The sequence below is a fragment of the Sciurus vulgaris genome, assembly GCF_902686455.1.
Source record: "Sciurus vulgaris genome assembly, chromosome: 11".
Taxonomy (NCBI): domain Eukaryota; kingdom Metazoa; phylum Chordata; class Mammalia; order Rodentia; family Sciuridae; genus Sciurus; species Sciurus vulgaris.
In genome coordinates, this window is record NC_136472.1 from 65,128,199 (window position 1) to 65,154,917 (window position 26,719).

The 26,719-nt window shown below is 37.0% G+C and overlaps 1 protein-coding gene across 1 annotated transcript in view; it reads right to left on the minus strand.

Annotated features, from left to right (window-relative positions):
• Positions 1-519: 519 nt before the first annotated feature.
• The window catches only part of NLRP14 (NLR family pyrin domain containing 14), a gene marked incomplete at both ends in the record, with an annotated part of 28,803 nt that continues 2,603 nt past the window's right edge, over positions 520-26,719 (minus strand). The window contains 9 exons of the mRNA XM_079101755.1: positions 520-655; positions 1,376-1,546; positions 6,190-6,360; positions 8,267-8,437; positions 11,117-11,287; positions 11,749-11,919; positions 19,174-19,341; positions 21,796-21,966; positions 24,351-25,944. Of these exons, the coding sequence (XP_078957881.1) occupies positions 520-655; positions 1,376-1,546; positions 6,190-6,360; positions 8,267-8,437; positions 11,117-11,287; positions 11,749-11,919; positions 19,174-19,341; positions 21,796-21,966; positions 24,351-25,944 (2,924 nt within the window). The remainder of the gene's footprint in view (positions 656-1,375; positions 1,547-6,189; positions 6,361-8,266; positions 8,438-11,116; positions 11,288-11,748; positions 11,920-19,173; positions 19,342-21,795; positions 21,967-24,350; positions 25,945-26,719) is intronic.

Below are 26,719 nucleotides of genomic sequence, written 5' to 3' on the forward strand. Positions count from 1 at the left end.
AGAGAAGAATGAAGGAACTTTGAATGGTGTAGAGGAAAATGGGGCGGGAGGGGGCAAGAGTGGAATGAGACAGTATTAGCCTGTGTATCTGTATGATTACATGAATGGTGTGAATCTACATTGTGTACAACCTTAGAAATGAAAAGTTGTACCCCCATTTGTGTACAATGAATCAAAATCCAGTCTGTAAAAATAAAAATAAAATTTAAATAAAAAAATTCTCTGGTCCCAGCCTCAAGTCATTTCTAGTCTTCTCCTACCTGAGTTCTTAAGTTTTGAATCCAATTAAAAATAAGTTATACTTTTCAGACAGCTTTTGTTTTTCATTTCTTTTAGCCTCTATAAACCCTTGTGTCAAGCAGAACCAATGTTTTACAGAGAAGTGACTAATCAGTATCTAACATGTCACCTGCAGTATCTCTCTGCAGATATTATCTCACGCTAAGAACCAAAGTCTCTGTCATTCTGAAGTTTTATCTTTTAATTTTTATTTTTTCAAGTACCGTCAGGGTCTTCAAATCAGGGACACCACCACCGGGACCCATCTTCTTCATTACGATCATAACGATAGGGCTTAATGACTAAATGTGGATTGCTTACTCCAACCGCTTCTAGCAGCTTCTGGGCTTCCTCATCAAATGCCTCTTTGCATAACCTGAGAAAACAAGGTGATATCTCTTTTCCTGAGCTCAATTTTCCTATAGCCTTCCACTTCCTCTGTGAAGGATTTCAGTAAAAAGACAAAATCAAAACAAAACCTGTCTATCAAAATAGAGAATATGAGCATGGATGGGAAAGGGAACATAGAGATGCAGTAAAGGAGATACAGTAGTCAAAGTAAAATTAAATGTAGCAAGAGCCTTTTCTAAATTATACCCCATTTATGTATGATACATCAAAGTGCATAAATGTATTCTACTGTCATTTATAACTAATTAGAATTTTAAAAAATTCAAAAGAGCCTTTTTCTATCCAAGCAAAATACTACTAATGATAATGTTGAAAAGAGCTAACACATTCATTGCTCGTTATGCTAGGCCCTTTTATAAGTACTTAGCCTATACTGATTCAGTAACTTCACAATAACCCTACATATCAATTTTATAATTTCACCTACAGATAAGGAACCCAAAACAGAGATAAGGGAATATCCTAAATTAAACATTTAGTAAGAAGAAGAGCCGGAAACCAAACTCAGGTAGCCTGGCTCCAGAATGCTCAACTCAATCACTCTGCTATATTGTGTCTCTCAAAATCCAATGTTCTAGGATCCCCAAGGATCCACAATCAGGTTCTGAGGCCTGCAATAAATGAGTGGTTCCCCAAATTCCTCATTACTGGAAACTCTCCTCCTGAGAAGTTACTGAAGACTTACCCTAGAATTTGTAGTTTACATTCCTGAGACTTCAAGACTTCACACAATTTCCCAATTCCTTCACGCCCTAAGGCATTCTGTGTAAGGTTCACCTTTATCAATCTTTGGTTGCTGTGAAGAATAGAAGAGAGATCCTGACAACAGAGAGAGGTCAAACCACAGTACTCCAACCTGTAAGGAAGAGAGGCAAAATGTAAAAATGACTTTATCCCATGACAGAGAGGAAGCACATGAGGGATCTGTGAGCTTTGAGTGGAGTTTCAGAACTTTAAAAAATGAACACTGGGTAAATGCAAGGACTACAAGTACTTATTGTTACTAGATATTTATAGGCTGAGCATATCTCTTCCTGAATTATGAATTATAAGCCCATAAATATGGTCCAGGAAATAACTATGCAAGTACATGACCAAATAAATGCCTTCTGTACCTGATGTTTCCCCAACCAATTTGAATTTAATTTCACCTTATGTCTACCTTGCCATTGAACAATTATGTGGCTATGTAGGTGCTGAGCGTATAAAATTTTTTTTAAAGTTGCTACCCAAATGGAATTTATGTTAGTGTGGAAGAAAGGTGGTCACACTAATTATTACACAGGGTTCATAAATATTGCACAAAATACACCTTAGGGTGAAAAGCATTATAAAACAAAAGGTTTTCACAAATTCATCAGGAAATTTAATCAATTTATATTTTCAGTCCCTAATAATGGTTCCAAAAATGTAAAGAAAAAAACAGAACCAGAAAGTGAAAGACACAAATCTAGTATTATAATGGAGATTTAATATATTTTTCATGGTCATTAAGTTATCTAAAAGGAAAAAAAAAAAAATTCTTCTGATGGTGATGTCTGCAGTAACCTAATACTTCCCACCAGGTGCCACCTCTTAAAGGTTCCAACACTTGAACCCTTTGTCACCCTAGGGCCAGCCTGCCAGCATATGCATCTTTTAGGAACAGATTCAAATAATATACAAACCATAGGGTATTGCAACCAGCAGCCCTACATGTTCTTTTCAAGTGCACTATGGAACATACACAAAAACTAACTATACACTGACCCATGAAGCAAATGCCAACAGATCTCAAAAAATTAAAATCACATAATGTTCTCAGACCACAATGCTAGAGATTAATGTTCAAAAATTAAGAATTACAGGGGCTGTGATTGTGGCTTAGTGGTATAGTGTTTGCCTTGCATGTGTGAGGTTCTGGGTTTGATCCTCATTACCACATAGCCAAAATAACAAAACAAACAAACAAACCAAAAAAAAAAAAAAAAAAAGCGAGAGAGAGAGAAAGAAATACATTTAAAAATAACAATCCATGTCTCGAAGAAAAATATAAGGAACTTTAAAAAATATTTTAGAATAAAAAATCACTGCATATAATATTAATACATACAGATGAAGTTAAAAGAATGATTTGAAGAGAAATCATAACATTAAAAATCCATGTTAAGAACAGAAATTGTGTGATCTAACTCAAGAATTTAGACAAATGGCACAATCTGAAATAAAACCAATGGAGGTACAAGAAATAAGATTATATAATTGATGAAATAGAAAATATACATACAATAGAATAGAGAACATCAGTGTTGTGTGCTTTGCCAATATCAGGAATGAGAAAAGAGACATTACTGATGACTTAGGCATTAAGCAGATAATAAAATTAGAAACTTGCCAATAAGCTATAATTTGGATGAAATGGATAGAATCAATAATGAAACATACCAAAAAGGACTCGATAAATAACCTAAACATGTTTTGAAAATGTAATCGAGTTAAAACAATCTACATACAATGGAAACTCTAGATTGCTTTGCCAGAAACTTTTACAAAATTCAAGTAATTCTAGTCTTACTAAATTCCTCCCAGGAATCTGAAAAGAAGAAATATTCCTGAACTCAATTTATAAAATTACTGCAACTTAGATACAAAAACTTAATGAGGACTGCACAAGAAATAATAATCTAATCTCCATTATGAACAAAGATGCTTAAATACTGACAAAATAAGTCTCTGTGTGTATATATATAAAAGATATCATGACTGAGTTGGTTTTAGCCCAGAAATGGAAGGTTGATATAATGAATAAATGTAATTAAACAAAATTGGCAAATTTCTTAAGTTTGACATGTACTTAATTTTAAAATATAAACTTCTAGCAAGCTAGGCATAGAGGGGAATTTTTTTAAAATTGATAAGTGAGTGATTTACTAAAATTTTGTTTTGGATATCAGGAACAACAGAAGCCCACTCTCCCTTGACATATTAATATTATATCACATATGTTAACAGGTATTAAGGTAATAAAAAGAAAAAAATATATGTAAGGACTGGTTGGGGAGTAAGTGAAGTTATGGTCACCAAGATGGAATCTGGGGGAACAAACTTAGAACCTGAAAAGTATAAAAAGTAGGAAGAACAATTAAAGTTCTCATTCCCTCCCTCCCCCTGCAGATCCAATATTACAGCCTGCCAAAATAACTATGTAAATCAAGCAGCAGCTGCACCTGGAAATCTGCCTGGTCTGTCATGTCTGTCCATGAGCTATAGCAACAGAAAAGCTCCTGTGGACACGGCAGACCGTGAGCTATTCTCCTGTGCCTGACACCAGCACTGGAAACCCCTATGTGGACCCTCATCATATGTGTACAAGTACAGTGACCAACACAGCCTCATTTCACTTGGATGGTCCTGATGCCAGGTCAATCTTGGGTTAAACTCCGTATGGCCAGTGAGTCAGCTGTGATTATCAGTGTGACCGTCCACCTGTCTTAACCAAACCAGTATGATGACCCAAGTCAATTACAGCAACTCATCCCAAATTAGAGTGTCCTGTGATCTTCTGAGTTATATATATGTGGGGAACAGTGGACCACTTAATGTCCCTTTATTGGGGATGTGGTTTGCTTTGGGTCCACTCTTTGCCCCGTTTACTGTCACTGACTTTAGAAATTAGCAGGTCATTCTAAATTCCTTGTTGTGGATCTTAACAGATCAAAGACCTATTAATCCTTTTGGGGATTTACTCAGTTGGCTGAAGCCAGGACCCCAGCATTGTGATTAAAATCAACGCTATAAGTTGACCTCTTCCTGTACTTGGGAGTCTTATTGTTCATGGTCTTCATTAAATAGCATATGGGATTAATTGAACAGATATGGTTCCAGCCTCTGTTGAGTAGGTTAATCAGAGTGCCTAATAGAGAAGCACATTCATATGAAAATTCACAATATGCCATGACTGTACTGTACAGAAAGGGGTGGATATTGTTAGGAGACATTTTTTTCCATTGATCTTTCACTCTCCCGTGTGTGTTTTGCTAACAATAACACAAGATTCTGACAACTCTACCCAGGCCATTTCCCAGGGCTGTGTTTGTAAGGAGCAATCTAAATAATAAAGTAACATCTCTTTCCAGGACAAAGAGCAGGTTTATTCTCACTTGCTCTACAGTGGCATGTTCACACATCCATCTGAACCCTCCATGACAGTCCTGCAAGACCTGGGGCAGAGGGGGAGGGAACTGACACTGATATTCTTGCTACTAATAGAGCCCCTTTATTTCTGATGCAATATTGAGTTTTCTTCCAGCATCCATGAAATAGTAGCAAAGTTATTAGGTTGTAAATAGGATAAAGTTCAATCACAGACATGATATTTACAACATCAGCATTGTTATAAAAAGTATGTAAACAATCAATGGAAACACTGGAACAGCTGCATGTCCTTGTAAGAGTCAAGGAAGTTTTCTCTGGGAGATATTGAATTCCTAAAGGCTGAAAAATATTATATTTTGGTTTCTCACATGGAGAATGTTAGGTCAGAAATTAGGCGACTGTAGGGGGCAAAGCTGAGCAGCCAGAACAAAGACCAGCCCACTAAGGGTGACCAGAAAGTTTGCAGCAAGGTGGATGGAAAGTTCCACTGACCCTTCACACCCACCTGTCACTCAACAGGACCCCCTCCCATCCTAGTCTATAAAAACCCTGGGCAGCCAGGGCCACTTGCGATTTTCTCCAGGTCCCTATACCCCCGGGGGTTTGGGAATTTCGACCAAGAGCCAAATTCCAATAAAGCTTGCTTCCGCCACTTTCTGTCCCATTTTATTTGGCTGCCAACTGTGCCCGCCAAGCCCCCCGAGTTTACATTTGGTCCCGCCGTTGAGCCCGCTGAGCCCCTCCGAGCTTACAGAGAACACAATTCCTGACCTAGAGGGTCAATAACTTGTGTTGTATAGATGAAAATGTACTAGCCAATATCAGTTCAAGATGTAAGTAAAAATCTAAACATTGAACACAGTACCACCCTGATACATAGGATAAGAGTTTATTAGATTGCAAGCACCTTGTGCTTTACAGATACAAGATGTTTAGTAAAGGCTCAGTGGTACAACACTTGCCTAGCATGTGTGAGGCACTGAGTTCAAGCCTTACCACCAAATAAAAAAAATAAAGGCATTATGTGCATTTACAACTAAAAAAAATATTTTTAAAAAGAAAAATTAACTCAAGAACAAATGGAATAGCTGAAGTATGAGAGAACATGGACAATCCCAAACAAGTACCATTTATTTAATAGGTATCTTTCCAAGGCACCAAGGGGACAGAAAGAAATGTGAAATGTTTCTTCTATACCAAAGAACATGCAATACATTGATCCATATATTTGAAAATCAGATTAGTTCCCAGAGTAACTTAACTTCTAGCTCCATTTTTTTTTTCATTTTCCCCATACATGAAACTTCTATCTATACTAGCCATCAAACAAATATCATTTTCCTAATGATACAACTACAAACTCACCCAAGCGTCTGAATGTTGCTGTTTGGATGTCCTAAAGCATCACACAGAATTTTCATTCCATCATCCTGCAAGTCATTATTCCCAAGGTCTAGGCTGTGCAGGTTTGGGTTGTTTAAAATAACTGAAGCCAGGTCCAGACAACATGCACTAGTGAGAACACAACCCATTAATCTGCAAGAAACAGAAAAAAGAAGTCAATCCTTCAGTTGTCAGGCTTATCCAACCTTGTCCTAGGAGAGCTGCCCAAACATCTGAACCTCTTTTCTCACTCTATCCACAACCCAGGACATACATGGGAAGGTCTAATATTATCAGCAGAAACAGAAGGGATTTCTTAATGAGTAGAAGAAACCCAAGGGGTAAAACTATATTTTCCTCCACCAACAGATTGCTACCTATAAAGCTGTCAAATCAAGGGTATAAACACTTTTTCTTTTAAAAAAAAATGGATATAAGCTCTTCCAGGAAACCCACAGATAAATTATTTCCATTTTTAATATATTTTTTAAATTAAAAAAAAAATCTTTCCAAGAGTCCACCTCAAGGTATTATCTTCAAAGAAGAAAGCATATGAAAAGCTAGCTATTTCTTCCAGGACTTTTGCATGTCACTCAAGAGGACTCACAATCTAACATCAAGCTTTCTCTCCTCTTTGTGTCCCTACCATATTTTCTAACCTTACATGTACATTTTTCTCCAAATGTACCACAGAAGTTTTTATTCCCTTATATTCTGTCTCCTTTCCTTTGCCTAGGATATCCCTACATGACAAAATCCTCTATCTTTTGAGCCTAAAGTACTTCTGTTTCCACTGTGAAGTTCCACTCCTTGCTCCTTGGGTCCTTCTACCAATGTATGGTATACATTATAACTGTATTTATATTTATTTTCATGTAATCAACACTTTATGTTAATTGAGAATGAGAGTATCACTTTAATGGCCTTTAGTCCCCCCAGCAATTAGCTCCTATTTGTTGTTAATATTGGTTGAAAGAATTGGCATGGCTTGCTTAGGTGCCATAAGATAACTAAGAAAAGCCAAAAACCTGTTTACAGCAATACTAAGGAGAGAAGGTGGGCTGACACTGAGTGTACAGATTACTTAGAAATTTAATCTCTGAGGGCTGGGGAGATAGCTCAGCTGGTAGGGTGCTTGGCTCGCAAGCACAAGGCCCTGAGTTCAATCCCCAGTACTGCAAAAAAAAAAAAAAAAACAAAAAAAACAAAAAAAAACAAAAAAAAAACTTAATCTCTGTGATCAAATTCAGGCACTGAATTTACAATAATTTCCATTAAGTAAAACTTTATATTCACTTAAATAATCAAGGAAATTTCAGAAAAATCACATAAGAAAACATATCATACATTTTCCTGAATAAAGTAAAGGTGGTTCAATCACAATATACTTTTAAACTAATTTGGTAGTGTGGTTATCATGAGACAGTCCAGTCAAGACACATACTTCTGAGTATTCCAAGGATCTTGAGTTCACAGTTCTGGGTTCATGCCCTTAATGAATTATCCAAGCTACTAGTCCCAAAGAGGCTATACACGTGTGTATAGAACGATGTATACACATGGGCCATACATATGTGTACGTACACTTGCTCACAGACCAAGAGGGAACATAGGATTTAAAATGTTGGGTACGAAATGGGGCTATAAGATTTTCAAAAAATCTCTTTCAGTTTCTTTGTTAATTTTAATCATAAATCTGAATTTTAAAATAAACTTGAAAGAAAAACGAGAGCACAATTTCAGCTTCATGGCTATAAAGTGGAGGAGAGACAGATTCGCACTGGCACATCCAAGAAAAGAGTAACAAGACTCCTGTTCAGCCTCGTGCCTGTGGATCTTACCTGAGGGAAGCTGATATAGTGACTGTTTAAAAAAAACAAATCTAATGGACAGCCTTCATCAGCTTTCTCAGGCAGAATGACGGTATATCAGCTTTATACTCTTTTCCCTGATAGAGACTCAGTTCTCAGCCTTCCCCACTCCACCCTGCAAATCTCCTCTGCCCCTCACAGACGGCCTGTAATTGAAACTACACAAAAGTAAAGTCACAGAAACCTACTCCAAATCCTGAAGATTACAGCTTGGCTGCCGAAAGACATCACACAGAAGCTTTACTCCATCGTCTTGAAGCCAGTTTGATCCTAGATCCAGATGCTTCAAGCTCTTATTGTGCATAAGAGAAGTTGAGAGAGATTCACTGCTAAGTGAAGTGAAATGGCAGCACCTCAGCCTGAAGGAAGGACAATGTAAGGAAAGAAGGAATCATTCTTCTACTGCCCAGAGATTTTTTATATCTGAAAAGTGTCAGGTTATATTCACTTATGTACTTGCCAACACCCAATCTCAGATCAGACATGCTAATTGGCAGCCCGTCTCATATGGGACATTTATGTCTACATCAAACTGTTACGAACTGAATTCATGTTCAATTTTTTACATTGCATGTAAATACAGTATTGTTGCAGAACAGAGCAGCAGGCAGATAGCATAGGAGTAATCATAATAAAATAAGCATTCTTTGTATGTAATGAAAGTGGTATTTTCAAATCAATAGTGACAAGACATTCTGCCATCAATTATTTTTGTACAACAGATCCGGTAAGTATAATAAGCCTTAAGACAAAATTGGGAATAACATATAAGTGTTAAATTGGAATAAACTTCATAATTTAACATGCAAATGTTAAAAACAAAATCATTAAGAATGAGATGAGGACATAAGTTGATTTTTTTTTTAAGAAAGGTATTTCCAATTTTGATAAAACCTCTAGAAGTCATGAGAAAGAATTTGACCTTATGAGAAGGAACTTTGAGTTGTACAGATGGGGAGGGGAGTAATGTGGGGATGGGAAGGATGGTGAATGAGATGGACATTATTACCCTACATACATGTACGATTACACTACCGGTTACTGCACCATGTACAGCCAGAGAAATAAGAAGTTGTGCTCCATTTCTGTATAAATGTGTCAAAATGCATTTCACTATCATATATGACTAATTAAAACAAATTAATAAGTAAATTTTAAAAATTAAAGAATCTGACCTTATGGAAAATTTTTATTTTATGAAAATAACCATAAAGAAAGCTGGAAATAAGCAACATGCTAGGAAAATTATTTGCAATATGTAAAAAGTATATGTGATATTAATAACCATAATATATAAAATATATCAGAAAATATCCATAAGAAAAGTAAGCCTATGAAGAAGTAATTCCTAGAGAATAAAAAGCCAAAAACATTTGAAAAGATGTTCAACATCAAAGTACAGGTAATTTTTCAACTTTATAATACTGATCAGAAAGATTGTGAATACCTAGAGGGGCATTAAAATGAAGGTCCCTAGACTGCTTCTGGGAATATAAACAACCTATCTGGAAATCTGACTGACCCCCCACCCCTACCCAAAAAAAACAAGAAAAAAACAAAATCCAAACTTTGGCTTATCAATTCTATGTCTAGGAAATTATCTAGCAAAAATTAACAGATTAATCATATTGTGATTCAGTCATACAAAGGAATGCTGCTATTTCTGTGTAAGGAGTGAGTGACAGTGAGAGTGAGAGTGAGAGAGAGAGAGAGAGAGAGAGAGAGAGAGAGTGTGTGTGTGTGTGTATGAAATAAAATACATAAATAAGAAGCTTGTTCTAAGCCCAAATGATAGACGTTAGTTCTGAATTCATCGTTTTCTTGTGAGATGTTAAAAAATTTACATTATCTAAACCTCACATTCCTGACATTACAATAAAATACCTAGAACTCACGTGGCCAGTTTGACACCATCAGGTACTGTTGTACAGATTAAACAAACTCAGCACAGGGTTCAGAATACAGTAAGGATACAACACATGGGAATTATTAGCATCATCATTGTAGTGCCCAGTGGGCTGCCCTGCAGGCAGATGTGGCGCTACAGGTCTGAAGCGGCCTAAGTAGCACTCTGCCCGCGTGAACCGGCCAGGTGTCGGCTCGCAGCAGCAGGCAGCAGACGGGTGCTGGGTTTGGCCTGCAGTCTGGCTCTCGGGCTGCCCAAGACCAGCAAACCCTAGGACCATGTGGGGCTCCTTCCTGGGTGGTTGGGTGCAGGACACGCCTGCGGGGAAAGGCAAGGAGGCATGACAGCACCCCCAGCTGTCAGTCTGCCATCCTAGCCAGCCATTGGTCCACCTGTCAGCCTGTGCTCGGCAGCCACTGGCTTAACCCATAGCCCGCAAATTTTAACTGTTTAGTGATTGGCCAGATCGTACTTAGCCCGGGAAATTCAACTATTTAAGCGAAGCTCCCCCGCTATTTTCTCTCTCGAGTGCTTTCTCTCTCTTCAGGGAAGACACTCTTCGTCTGCTGAATAAAATCTCTGGTGTGAGTTCTGGTCCAGAGTGATTTGTCTGGGCACCTTTTCACTTTTCAATCATCATTATCATCATGAAGGGTTAACAGCAGGGAAAAACAAGAGACAGAATTTGTTCCTCATGTCTCCATTCATCTTAGGTTGGTATTGCTGTAACAGAACACTTGAGGCCATGAAATTTATAGAAGATAGAAACTTATTTTTAACAGTTCTGGAAGCTAGATGTCCAAAATTGATGGACTTGATTCATGTCTTGTGACAGCCTTCTTGCTCCATCATCCCATGGTGAAAAGCAGAAGGGCAAAAGAGCAAGACTAAGGGTACCAAATCCATCCTTTCATCAGGAACCCACTGCTGAAACAACCCATCCATAAGACAATGGCATTAATTCACTGCTCTCATAATCACATTTGAAAGGTACCACCTCTTAACACTGCTGCATTAGGAATTAAGTTTCTAATACATGAATTGTGGAAAACACACTTGAACAATAACATCACTTTAAATATACTTCACAATGCATATTATATTAGAAGGATGAAAACTAGTAGACACTTACACAAGGCTCTGTAGAGTACACTGTGGGTGTTTCAAAGCATCACTTACAAGCTTTACTCCATCATCTCCCAAAACATTATCAGCCAAGCATAAATGTGTCAGTCTCTTATTGCTGATGAGAGCCAAAGAAAGGTCTTCACAACCAGCTTCTGTGAGGCCACAGCTTTCCAAGCTGAAAGAGAAACAGATGGATGAATCCTTCAGTTCCAAGAGTCCATATCCCTCTTCTCCTTTATAAGGAAATTAGCAGGTGCGTATAAAGTTGATTCTTTACTACAGAATTAATCTCAGTAAATCTACTTAAATTGTGAATGCCATTGTAGCCGTGTACAGGATAGAGTGAAAGAAAGGAAGAGAAGTGTAGAAAAGGAATGAAAATAAACCTGATCTGAAAGAAAAGCGCCTAAAAGTCATGTAAAAGAGGGAGGGAGGGCTGGTGACATAGCTCAGTGGTACATGACATGCTTTGCATGTGCAAGGTCATGGATTCAATTCCCAGATGCACAGAAAAAGGCAAGTAGAGACACAGGAGTGTATTCAGAATTCATCCAGGGTTGACAAAGAGTCAGTTAATATTAAGACTCATGCTTTTTCCCTACTTAAATCATAATGAAATTCTAAAGACTGACTCACGACAGTTTCTCTAGGCAGCACTTTGGATGTCTTAAAGCCTCACATAACAACTTCACTCCATCATCCAACAGATTATTGGTCGACAGATTCAGAAATACCAAGCTCTGGCTTTTGATGAGAGCCTTAGATATATTTAGACAGCAAACTGCAGTTAGGTCACAGGATTCCAACCTGGAAAACAAAACCGAAAAACAGAAATGACACATCCTAGAGAAGAATCACACTCAGCCAGAGAATTGTCAGTTTTGGGGGACCTTGAGTGAAAATTCAGCTTCCCTTCATAGGATAAGTTATTTATCTAAAGCATAAGACTGTGACAGAGTTAAGGAGGCAAGAAAGCTCTCTCAGCCCCAATTCCCCATGAAAATATGTATGAAAGCATTTTTAAATACTTTTAATGGTATTATATATTTTTTAATCTCAGAGGAATTTCCCTAACTACAACTGTGAAGAGGAAGGATGAAAGGATGACTGTCCCCTCCCACGTTCCGACTTGTGGAACAAAGAGGTGGACAGAAGTCAGGGGCCATCTCCCATGGGCTTGCTTGTTCATGGCAGTCAACCCATGGTTTCTGAGGAACTTAGTCTTTAAAAGTGAAACCAAGAAGTAAATAAAATAAAATTCTTTCTAAAAATAAAAGAGGAAATGAAGTAGAAAAAGTACATGTAGAGTCTTTCTAAATAATCTTAAGAGATTTCTGTTTGAAAATAATTTATGCTCCATACACTGGGAGCCATACCAACTATTCATGAGAAGAGTCAGGCAGCAGCAGGGTTCTGGGCAGCTGGAGCTGCTCTGGGTATTCCCTTTTATAAAGGGTTTATCAACCTGAGGCACTCAGGAGTAGCTTCTCTCCATCAAAACAGGGTAAACAGAGGCAGAAACAGGAAAAGTTCCCTCCCCCAGTCCAGAATTAGAATCAGTGGGTGACCTAGAATATGATTTAAGGCTGAAAATCTCAATTTTCCCTGGGGGGAAAAAAGTGCTCTGGGTTGAATTATGTCCCTCCAAAAGTCATATGTTGAAATTCTAACTCCTAATGTGGCAGTATTTGGACACAGGGCCTTTAAGGAAGTAATTAAGGTAAAATGAAGTCAGAAGGGTGGGGCCCTAATGCAATAGTACTGCATACTTATAAGAAGGGGAAGGGATACAAAGAGTGGGCAAGTAGACACAGAAAGACCATGCAGGGACACAGCAAGAAGATGAAAGGCGAGAGACTGCACCAGAAATCAACCCTGCCTGCTCTTGATCTTCCAGGCTCCAGAACATTGGGAAATAAGTTTAAGACACTCGGTCCATAGTAGTTTGGTATGGCAGCCTGACCAGACTACATGGAGAGGGCACTGTATTAGCAGCCATACAGGTGGTTGGGGGAGAAGGGGGGACTCTCCTCATTCTGTTTGTACAGAGCTCTTCTAGACAGAAGATTCAGTATCACAAGGATCTGTGAATAAGAAATTCAAGTCTTATAGAAAGATATTACACTAAGGGGCAAGTGTATGAAAAACTGAGAACTAGAAAACATGAGGAAAATGTGTGGAAAGATTTGCTTTGCATTTCAAATGTATAGGAAGATACAGACCATGAAACAAGATAAGCACATCACAAGAGGGAGACGAGATTGAGAGAGGAAGGGAGCAGGTTTAAAATGAAAGAATGCAACAAAAATTAAAGAGAAAACTGGAATCTGAGTTTGAAGTAAAAAATAAATTCAAGTTAATGAAAATAAGTTTGAAAACTCCAAGAAAAAAAAAAGAGGAAAAAAAATTAAACTGACTAAAAATTATATAGGAAAAAAAAATCTATAACCAATGACCATTAAGGTGATTTTGAAAAACAGCCTGAAAGAGCTAGAAACTCATATAGCAAAGTGAAAGGGTGGAGATCAAGGACCCAGGTAAGCTGTCATACATCAATGAAGGCAACTGAAAGACAGTCAAAAACTGTACCATTCACGTACATTTCAAGAAATCATTAGTTTACAATCACACCAAGAATGTAATTAATCAAAATTAAGCTTTTATACAATGGAAAAGGTAGTTTAAGAAAACAATATAACCTAGTAATATACATGGACAAAAATTATGTATGTAGAAATTAAGTCTAAATAATTATATTTGTGTTGTCATGAAAAAATTCAGAAAAGTATCCAAAGTGTCCAAAAATATAAAATATGTACCCTGTAATCCCAAATTAAATTAATATACTGGGAATTGTATGATAGAGGTATGCTAAATGTATACTATATATATAAGCATTTTAATGTCAACATCCTTTTGAACTGGCTAATTCAGGCCTTTTGGAGGAATCTAAAGAGTAAATAATAATCACCAATTAAATTAAAAAGCAGCATTTGCAAATTTCTGGACACAGCTGTATACAAAACAAAAATGAAGTAAAATATTTCATTTAGGAAGGAAAAAAATAGAAAACTAGAAATAACATTTGAAAATGTTTTTAACCATAAATATTAAATGTAATACATACATTTTAAATGCTTGGTTAAATCATTTCCACATTAGAAGTTTGAGTTTCTTAAGATTTCTACTTTTCTTAGCGCTAACTAATGGAATTTCACCTATGGAAACTCCTAACTCCTGATGAATGAAATCTCAGCTTCATAAAATGTTCTTTTGCAGCTGCAAAGAAAAGCAGGTAGTTTATAAGTCAGAAATATTTTATAAGAATGAATGTTTTGCAGGGCACCGTGGCACAGACCTATAATCCCAGTGGCTTGGGAGGTTGAGGCAGGAGGATCATGAGTTCAAAGCCAGCCTCAGCAAAAACAAAGTGCTATGCAACTCAGTGAGACCCTGTCTCCAAAAAATACAAAATAGGGCTGGGGTTGTGGCTCAGTGCTCAAGTGTCCCTGAGTTCAATCCCCTTACCTGTCCCCCCCAAAAGAATGAATGTTTTATTATAACAAAGGCACTCAATTATCTGTGACTTTAGAAATCATTGCTAAGTCTTATGAAAACAGCCCTTAACTACTAAATTTTTATTGTCATGTGAAATAATATTTCTGAATTCCTAAATTTTTAAATATTGAAAATATTTTTTCAAATGCAACAAAGGTCACTGGAACTCTCACATGCATAAAATAAAATCAAAAAACCTGTGCTATGATTTGAATAAGGTTTGTCCTCTAAACTGACGTTAGAGCTTAGTCCCCTTTGGGATCTTAGGAGAACAGAAACAATCTCACTGTGTTTAGAAATGGGACCTTTAGGGAGTGATGAGGAAAGTCATCAGGGTGGATGAATACAAGTGATTGAATACTGGGGCTTTAAAAGAAAACGAAGAGATCAGAGAACACATGCATCCCTGCCTCTTGCCATGTGATATCTTGTATCACCTCAGCAAGGCCTTTAGCATGTTCAACCTCTTGACCTTGCACCTCCAGAACCATGAGCTGAAATAAACCTCTTCAAAATACCAGTCTGTGGTATTGTGTTGTACCAACAGAAATCAGACTGAGACACTGTGTCCTGTTTTTTCTAGAGTTAGGAGGATTGTCTCATTTATATTAAGACAAAACATCAATCACCAGGACATCTATCAAAAAGAAACAGTTGAGGGATTATAGTTCCAAACTGACACCTAAACATAAACCAACAAAACAGAGGAGATAGCTAAGCTTATTCCTTACTTTAGTTCCTTCTGGGGAACTTGCCTAACTATTTTTTAATAGTAGCACTAAACTAAGGCTCATGACTAGAAATTCCTAAAGTCCCTTCAAAATAAGCAAATTATAATTTACTTTTTTGTTAGCCTTACTGATTGTTGTCTATAGCTCTGACCAGATGTCACTGGGTATAGGTCCACGAGGTGGCTCTACATACAGTTGACTCAGAGGAAGGGACCCATGTTCTACTTGGAGTAAGCTCTTGGTGTGAGAGTTGGTCAAGGCAGAATGTTATCAGATGCAAGATGTTCGGGCTTTCTTTACGAGTTAAGCCCCAGTGGAGTAAATTATCTTGTGCTGTTAGCAGACTAAGATCAGAGAACTGCCATCATTTGAGAAAGCTGCTATTCCTCAGTCATGAGGAACAGCTGAGGATGAGCACTGCAGAAACTCAGAAGAGCTGTGTGAACATATTTTTCTCTTCTGAAAATATCTGCTGTGTATTTTCCAGGTTGCTCAAGAATTTTCCAATTATTTTTGTTTGATTGTGAGGTTACTTTTATGACATCATTAGAAATTCAGGGATGACAGGATAGAGTTGTTGCTGAAGCAACATGACTGCAGAAGCTGTCTTTCTTGGAGAATCATTATGAATGTACTGCAGGTGACCAGGAATTACGCTCCCAAGAGAAGGCATCTTTGGGTTAACAGGATAGGCCTCATGGGCCTACTCTCAATCAAGGTGAATCATTTAATTTTCTGTAATTTGAAATTTAAAAGATGACTCTACGCCTTCTGATTTTACCACAGTGAGAAATAAAAATGAAAACATGGTGTTTCAGATCACATAAGGTCATATACTATATTTCTTTAACAGTCCAAATTAAATTTCTTCAATCTCTTATGCTTTCCTTATAAGATATAATAACTTACATTAATATTTTAAAGCATTTATATGGGAATATAACTAACATGAGTTAAATTACCAGCATATTTATAAACTACAATCAGTCAATATTGCAAATTATATACTAACTGGGTCAAATTTTGAGGTATCATTGTTTTGATATAATCTAGGTTCTCAAAAGTGGTTATATTAAACTTTTTATCAATTTTGGAACACTGGAGTTATAATATTTTTATAATAAGATAGCGATTTATGTATATAAAAGTATTGTAGAGGGCTGAGGATATAGCTCAGTTGGTTGAGTACTTGCCTTGCAAGCACAATGCCCTGGGTTCAAATCCCCAGCACCGCAGGAAAAAAAAAAAAAGTGTTATAGAAAAATTTAAGACAGAAAATCACTTTCTTACCACACATATTGTCATCCATTTGTTTTTCATACTATTCAAATCAAACTAGCAAAAAAAAAAAATACATTTCCTTTTATTCCATATTATTTCTGTTTAAAAAGTTAGGATTTAAAACTTTAAATGATGCTTGATTTAAGCCTAGTTGCTGTAATTATGAAACTATATATACACTAATCAAGGTCACCAAGTTAATGAATACAAGAAACAGTTTAGTTTTCCACTCTGTACTTGCTGAATAATCTGCCTGGGTGGCAGAACTTCTGATTCCAAAGTGTGTACCTTCACCTCTCCAAAGTCTGTTCATATTTATGATGACTCATTATGTGCTTCATGATTGTAAATAATCATAATAAACCAGAAGGGCTCTTCACTCCTATAGAAGCAAAAATTTCTATTGATCCATATGGTTTTTACCTGTTATCCAATATTTTACTTTAGTTATTGCAGCATTGCTATGGATATTTGCTTTTCTCGGGAATATTTCTCTTAATTATTCTGAATGCTACTCTTATGGAATATTAGTCTTCTAATTAGAGATCTTTGAAGATGTGTTTTGCCTTTAAACCATTTGACACTCATCGGTGGCTGTCTGATGGAACCAACAACTGCTCCCTCACATTGCTTGTGATTCCCAGTCTGAGAAGGGATTCTGGACACGATGAGGAATTACTGCCATGACCCTGATGTATTTAGTTTTCATTTTCCCTCTATTTTTTCCAGCGTATTTTAAGTAGCTAACCTATTATTGCGCCCACAGTGTGGAAAAAGTTATCAAGACATGGAGAACAGATCTTTTCCCCTTTCCTTGAAACTTTAGTATAGTAAAACATTTCTATGAAAATTAGTGATTATGTGCACCTTTTCAGTATGTTCAGGTGCAAGGGCTGAAATAAATCCCTCAGCAATTTAAAGTTTTCTAAGATATTTCTTTTTTTCTTTTTTCCTTTTTTTTTTTTTTTTTTGTGGTGCTGGGGATCGAACCCAGGGCCCTGTGCTTGCAAGGCAAGCATTTTACCAACTGAGCTATCTCCCCAGCCCTAAAATATTTATTTCTTAATATGCAAAGTTCTGACAATAATTGGGGATCATATTCTGCCTGGCATACTGACAAAGACCCACTAACTTATTAACACTTTTACTGCCCATACTATCTAGAATTGGGGAGAATAAATCATAAAAACACAATTCTGAAGAGTTAAGTTCAGTATGATCTATGCAAAAACCAGAGTAATGAGGACATTCATACTGCCACTAGCTCTTAACATGAGATCTAAAGGAAACAAAAACTGGAACTTTTCCTACATGAAATGTTAAGAGGAGGCCTGGGAGACCACTGATTACTCTCCAGTGACCACCCACAATGCAAAAACATCCAGTCCTTCCACCATGTAATGTTAGGTTATTGCAAAGCTCTGATGACTTTTGCCAAAGTATCTAATCACTGGTACAAGAAGCTCCAACAGTTAACCCAGACGGACGATTTTCCACCTAAAAGCCTGCTAACTGGGTCTACATCAAGGTTACAAAAGTTAATGTCAGCAGAAGACATTATTCAAACCTCAACTGAAAGTGCTCTTATCACATCTTGCTGATCTGTTAGCCGCTAAGATTTTTTTGTCTTAGATCCACAGCTCCTACTGTAAGAAAATATCCTTTCTATCACTTAACAGGTTTTATGCTACCAATACATTTTAGTTTTAGACATGGTACAGTTTTAGACATGGGAACCAGTGACACAATTCTTACCTGGATTACAGACTAGTAGTACAGGTTACAGAAACTATTCATAATGTCCTAAAACTACTTCACAGTTGTTAAAACCTTTACTCGAACCTGCCTGCTGACAACTTCATTCAACCCTTGTTTAAGAATTATCTAACAGTTCCCCAGACATGCTATAGGTTAATCTCATCTTGTAGAAACCAGTAAGACTTTTGAAAAAATTCCCATTGGTCACAGAATCCAAGACTTGGTTCAAATTTTAATTATCTCTCCTACACCTTTCTTCCCACAAAGGGGGCATAGCTGGCCCTTCATGCATCAAAGTTCAGTCAGTCAACTGAACTGAGTATACGGATTACAAAAAATTCTAAGACAAAACCTACCGTAACAATTTTTGTTTTGTCAAAAACTGATTTAACTTTCATTGGAAAATAATATATTTCTTAAAATCTGTCACATAATGTGGAGAACAAGTATGATTGCTAATCCTCTCACATTCATAGAGAAAGAAAAATTACTAGAGGGCTGCCGCTAAGATCAATAGCTGATAAGCAAGCACCTTGACAGCTGCCACACTGTTCTTTCTCAGTCCCCGGGCTTGTTACTGAATTGCAGTTACAAACCAAAGGGGATTCACAATTAAAACTCAAGTAAAACTGAGTCTGCCCCAGCACTGCACTCTGGTATCATTAATACAATATTTGGCTGTCTGTTTGGACAGATCAAAGTCTCCATCATAATATAAAAATTCAAGACTTACCTCAAATTCTGTAGTTTACACTCTGGCTGTTTCAAGGCTTCACACAATGACTTCACTCCATTATCCCCTACGTCACTCCCTTTCAGGTCAAGATGCATCAGATTCTGGTTGTGGGTCAAAAAACTAGATATACCCTGACAACCATCAGGGAAAGTGACAAATCTCAACCTTCAGAAGAAAAATATGCAGAAGGGATTACAAAATCATCTCTATCCCTGGTTACAGCACCGCTCTCTATTCACATCCAACTCTTAGATATTACAAGAGTATTCTCTTATCTTACTTCCATCCATCTTTTATCTGACTGAGTTTCTCATATTTCAGGTCAGGTCATTAATTTGAATTTCAGAGTATTGTTTGGAAAAGCAACTAGGTTACAGCTTTGATTTCCATATATATCCTGACACCCTCAACCTTTTTTGACCTTCAAGGAAAAGGAGATAACATCAGGAAAAACAGAGAGGACCTTCTGAACACTTCATCTCAGGAATAACTACCAAAATCAACAGAACTCTTCCAAATAATGCAACTATAACATGAATTCACAATACTGAAATCTTTAATCAAAATGAATGCATAGTTAATATCAACTATTTGGGGCGCATCATTAGCAAAACACATTGTTGCGAAATATGCTCTCTAATCTTACAGACTATTGTAGGTGTACAGAGGCAATCAGAGGCAAAATATAAAGTTAAATTTTCCAATATTCTGTCCTACTTTCCATCTCCTAACTCAGTCAATATATCTGAGTCTTCTATAGTGCCTTTTCTGACCCCAAATTCCCAGTCTATTCACACTTAACTGTTTGAAACCTCCCCTTATAATACCACCTCCCCTCCCCTCTGATCACCACCCTCTTTCTCCATTATCTCTGCCCCCAGGCAATCATCCACAAGAAAATAAAGATTTTAACGACTTGTCACACTAACCATCCTCATATAGTAAAAGTGCCTAAAGCATTCCATAAATATAAATCGAAAGCAGTCTCACTTGTTAAAGCAAAGGACCTACCACTAAGGTGACAAAAAACAGAATAGTCACCGGTGTCATCCTCTCTGAGACCCTTGCATTCTAGAAGAGGAAGCCATTTAACCAACAAGGCATTGGTTTTAAGATTTGGACTGGTGACATTCAGTGAAGGGACAATGTTGGCCAGAGTTTTAGGAATGAATGAATAAAAAGGACTGCTAGAAACCTCTTAATCATAGCATATATCCTCGTGCCTCACCTCATCAATCTGCAAGACCAATCAAATCTAGTCACTTGAAATCTATTACAAGAACTCACTAAAAACAGAGTCTGAGGAAGATGTTTAGTGGGAAGCTTCTCTCCCCTTGAGACAGCATTCAGTGTTGATGGAAACAAGGATCCATCATTTGTTCAGCATTCAATACATACTTCTAAGCACCCAATGGACCTTGGCCATATGACAGATGTTAAAACACAGAGGGAATTAAAATCAGTTCCAGGGTCTAATAGTGTGCAAGGGCGATGCAAACAAGCACATTTTTATAAAAAATGTGAACATGAGAGCCAAATTAACAAAATTTAGAAGACTGAACAGCAAATGTTGGCAAACATAGGGTGTTGGAACTTTCATACATTGCTCTTGGGACTATAAAATGGCACAATCACTTTGGAGAACTGTTTGTCAACTTCTTAAGACATATATCAATTAGCAATTCCATTCCCAGATATTCACCAAGGATGAAAACTTACATCACAAAGAAAGACTTTTATGAATATTCAAAACAGTCTTATTCAAAACAACTAAAAAAATGAGGAAAATCTCAGGGTTCCATTAACAAGGGAATGAATAAACTAATTGTAGGATAGTCATACAGTGAAAAGCTAATCGGCAATAAAAGAAAGACTAAAATATGCAGATATTTTTTAAAATATTTGTTAAGCAAAAGAGGATGGACACGGTAAACATATTGTATTCGTCAAACTCAAGAATTTACAAGAAAAGACAAAGCTAGCCTGTGGTGGCAGGTATTAGAAAATTATTGCCTTTCTATTTTGTTTTTTAGTGTTGGGGACAATTGGCTGTACTTGTCATTAAATTTGACATATTTGATATCTGGGCATTTTATTTAAATTATTCAATATAAAATAACTTAAGAAAAAACAGTAAATTCTAGAGCAAGTCTTTGAAAGTGCTTTGTTAACCTGCCTAGAATGTCTACCTCTGTTCTTTACCTAGAAAAATCCTAATCAAGCCTCAAAAACCCATGTGAACAATTACCATACCCTGTGGAATCTTTCCAAGAACAAGTTAGTTATGCTTCCATATCCTCAGAAGTTTTTGCTGTTCCTGTTCATAAGGATATTTTGCACAAAGGATTTTAAAGTACCATGATGATGGATACATTTTGAGTATACATACAGTGTATCATTAGCCAACTTGTTTTGCAAACATCAGTGACAGGACTCACACAAACTGAAACAGCTATGAGGTCACTAGGAGACAGAATCTTATGGGACAACCACCATCTGTCATTAACAAAAATGTTATGTGTTGAATGACTATTTACTATGGTTTCCCCTAATAAGTTAAGAGTGGAAGATAGAAGAAAGATCAGTTAACTGCATTAAATCTTCTTATGCCAGACTTACAGTAGTTTTTGTAGTTTACAGTTTGGGTGCCTTAGTTCTTCATAAAAAATCTCCATTGCTAATTCATCAAGGTTGCTATGACACAGTTCCAGTTCTCTCAAGTCGTCATTTTTGTGAAACACAGAACAGAGATTTTTCCAGCAATGAATAATACGTTCATTGTCCCTTTGCCTGTATGTGATTGGAAAGAAGAAAAAGATGAATGTATTTCAGCCCAGCCAACTCTTAGAAGATGATATCAGGGTAAAAGAAAATGTGCTTTGGAAACTGGAAGAGCATTCAGTGTGGCTTTGCTATGGGCACAGTCCACCAGTAGGTCTCTGGCTTTACTTGGCATCTTTCTTTCTAGAGGCTTTTTTTTTTTTTTTTTTTTTGCTTAATAGTTCCCCCACCCTCTACCCACTGCCTGAAAACACAAAATTACAACTAGAGAGATTTCTCTTTGGAGGGAGAGACCTGGGAGGAATAAGAGATCAAATATCTGAAGAGCCAATGTCAAGAAGACAAAAAGTATATGACCACAAAGAGTAAGATTAGGATTACTGGGTAGACATTTAGTGTGATGAGTTATAGATTAAGGACTACAGGCTTTCAGCCCTATAATACTTTATGCAAGTCATATCAATTCTATGAGCACCAAGATTTCTTCATTTATAAAATGGAAATGTCTTCTCTAAGGTTGTGAAGACTCAATAGTCAAGTTTAGTGGGAACACAGAAGCACTTTACAAACATTAAAATGCTGAATGAGTTAATTATTGGGTGTATTACCACTAGACTCTACAGATGAATAAAGGGCGATAAAGGAATAAAACAAGTAGCCTGGTGACTATAATAAGCATAAGCTCTAGAACACAGAAAAACTCAGTTCTTCCTCTCACTAAACTGGAAAATTGACTAACCATGTGACCTTCAGCTTCTTCATCTTGGCAAATAAAGATGAAAGTCTCTTAGGATAATAGTGAAAATTCAGCAAAGCAATCTATAGAAAATGTTCAGCAAGTGTCTCAGGTTTTAAGCACCTCAGATTTTAAGCACTTCCTAACAATTGTTAGCTATCATTTATATTAAAATATTTAACAAGTTATATATAAAATACTTAATATAAATATTTGTTGCTTTGTTCATGACGGTTACTAAATAAATTGGTCCTCATGCCTTAATTAAATTAGAATGAATGATACTACAGAGTAATGGTCTATCACTTGAGGTCAAATTTGTGAAAAGATAGTAAGTCATTCAACCATTTCCTGTGTACAAATGGTACAGAAAAAATGGTGAACAAGTTTACAATATAGTTATCTTGTAGGACAGACTGAGGTCACCTATGATACCCCTTTTAAAAACTGAGTTCTCAGATATTTTTAAAAAAGTTTTAGCAACAAGGCCAACTCTAGCATTAGACAACTCTGCAACATAAGTGAGGAAAGCTGGCACGAGGCCTGACAATCTAGTTGCTGGGCTCCTTCCTAAAATTTACTGTTAGGTATAAAAGACAGTCTCAGGCCTGGGTTCGATCACATCTTTTTGAAATAGAACAATGAAGTCAGAGTTAAGAAAACTGACTGAAGAAAATTACTTGAACTCCTTAAGTAATTACTTGAAAATTACTTGAAGATCAGAGCATTCCAGTCCTCAATTTCTATTCCCACAGTTAGGAAAAAAATGAAATATATGTTCTTAAAAGAGAGGACTGCTTCTGTAATTGTGTAGAAATCCAATGGAACAACTGGGGAAAAGCTGGAAAATCAAGGACTCAGATGTGTGACCTCAGTCAAGTTATATGCCTTCGTGGTGCCTCTTTTATTTTTCCTAAGTAAAATGGAAGACAGAATCTACTTCATGGGATTGCTGGAAAACTAAATGAGTCAAAGATCTTAGAAGACTGTCAGGTATGCAGTAAGCACTCAGCAAATGTTAGATGGGAAGGTGAGAAAAGTCAACTTGAAGGGAATTGGGCCAAAAAATATACAAAAAATGCTTAAGATGAACTATTCTTTTAAAAAAAATTTATTCAGCTCCTATTTCTTACTAACTTCTGATAGTCTCTACATAGACATTAAAGGGCTGAGACCTTTCATAAAACATGCATACACACACAAAAGGTCCACCTTTATCTAGGCAGCGGGAAGTTGAGCTGGGTCAGTAGAGTACAGGGTAACACAGTATCAGCTTCAGCAAGAAGTTTCTCGCCCCTTATTCTTCTGGAAGGGATTATTTTTAAAAATGAAATATACTTCCTACAGTGGTTGCAAGTTTGCATTACACCACATCCTTCCTTCAGAACTGAAGCAATCATGCCCCTGAGCTACTTGAAATGGTGACTGCTGACAGTTGTCATCCCTGTCCCTCTCCTAGAATTGACTTCAAACCAGAAAGCCAGCTCAAGTAAGTTTTTGTTATTCTTTACCAGCAGTCATGACTGGTCAATAAGGGGTTTAAATGCCTGGTCTCCTTGCCACAAAGTGGAACAGCTCTATAAGTTTATCCCAGTTGGTTAAATTCCTCTTCTCTCTCACAAAATCTACTTCCTTCATTCCCTGACAGGGCACTTACCAAGTGTCAGCTGCAGGGCTCAAGTTTAACATCTTTTCAAATATCTCAGTCACAGACAGTTTAATGGTCTGCAAACATTGGCAATGCTGAAGGCAGAATGAAGACACAAGCAAATGGAATTCTTTACAAATATTAATTTCAACCTTTGGAAAATAGCTCATTGCCTGGATTACAAATGCTTCATCTTGAGTCTCATAGAGACAGAAAAACAAGTCCAGAAGTGCCATCTGTGATGGAGAAGAGTCACTTTTTCCGAATACTTCCATCCACTGAAGTAACTCTGATTTTAGCTCCAGGGATATATTACAATTAAAAGTTTCCTCCAATTTTTTTACTCGATCTTCATTCAAAAGGCCAAACAAAAAACATTTCATCTGCATCAAATGGGGGTCTTGACAACTTCTGCTTTCAAGTAACAGCTTCAAGTCTTCAAAAGACTGGAAGGAATGGTCTCTGGATTCCCAATCGCCTTTTAACATATAGAACACAGCTGCAAAAAACTCCTGAAAATGTAGGTTGGTGAACACATAGCAATTATCATATTCTGTGCCCTTTTGAAGAATATTCATGTCCAGAAAAATTGAGAGGTCAGATCTGGTTAATCCATGTTTCCTAAGATTGTCTTTGTAAAGCACATGTGTCATGGTCCATATACCTTTGGCAGCCAAGTGGCACAAGCTCCTCAGCTGAGCTTCATTGGGCAGACTAGGAGAGTGTCCATCTACTGGTTTGAATAAGTTGGAGATATAGCACATAAACAGAGCCGTGGTTGTCTGGCAGATGACCATGACATCACTGCCCTTCACCATTTGCTGCTTTAAACAAGTACAGATGACCCAGCAGAGTAGAGGAACTTGGCACATGCTAAAAAGCATCTCATTGCCTCTTAATGAACTGAATGCTTTCATGGCCCATGTCTCATCTTCAAAAAACTGGTAAATATACTCCCTTCTTGCATCCTCAGACATTCCAAGTAGCTCAGCATAATGTGGGCTCTTCAACAAAAACTCCAGTCTCTTAGAAGCTGTGAATCTTGTTGTCACCAACAAAAATGACTCAGAGAGCATCACTTTCCTCAGCAAACTACTCATGAGGAAGGACACTGGGTGTACCTGGCTCCAGTCTTTACAAAGTGCAAACTCAGGTTCCTCAAAGGCAAAGTTCAGTTCGTCAAAACTATCAACAATAAAAAGAAGATTACTTGGCTGGGACAGGATCCTTTCAATGGGGATTTCGGTGCTAGGCCAGTCCTCTGATATCAACTGAGCAAAGCTTCTCTCTTTCAGTTGGCTAATTTCTCTCCCATTGAGATAAAAAACATAGGCAAACCTCTGCTGATAGAGATTGCCCTCTGCCCAGTCTAACATCGCCTTTCTCATCAATGTTGTTTTCCCAACTCCAGCAGCTCCCTGGAGCACCACTGTCTGGGGCAGATCACCAGTTTTGACATCCACATCAAACAGATGTTCCAATAAGTTTCGCTCTTCCTGAATAATTCCATGATGGAAATCTGCAGGTTCTCCCAGCAAGGAGTTTCTGTCCAAAATAACGCAAAACTTTTCCTTTATTTGAATTTTGTATTCTGTTCCATCACCTATGACAGAATAGAGCAGGGAAAACAACAACAACAACAAAGACACACATGATCAAAACAAATTTCATTAGTTACAATGAAATTTAGATTAAGAATACTGAAGTTGGAGCTAGGAATAAAAGTAATATAGGCTGAAATCAAAGATGGCTTCAAAAAATGATGTATGTGGTAAACAATCATCATCCAGATAAAAATAGAGGCAACAATAATAGCAGCCAGGGAGGACATCAAGACAAACCTGAATCTATATATTAAAATAATATACTTCATACAGTGTTCATTTCTATTAATGCTGAAGCAAAGCCTGAATATTTTGAAGAAAAGAATTCCTAGTGTCCAAGTGGAATGCAAACATTATCTCATCTTTACCTAGATTCCTCATTCCTTCTTTAGATCTCCATTCAAATGATACTGTCTTGGAAAGGCCTTCTTTGAATCCAGTGCTAGAATAGGTCTCCCTTTCATATATTCTCAAACCTTGGTGTATTTTCCATTCACAATACTTATAACAAGCTTTAATTATTTACTTTTAAAGAAAGGATGCACCTGGGTAGAGATTGTATCACTAGTTTGTCATCTCAGAGATGAACATCTCCTTGCACACAAGAAGTGTCAGAAAAGAATGCAATCATATGATTGAATACCATTCAACTTTTGAATAAAGTACAAACATATGCAAAAATACAAATATGCAGGAGGTCTATTATATAGCTAAAAAGAAATTAAGTTTCAGGGCAATCTGTATAATATGATCCTACCCTGGAAATAGTGGACA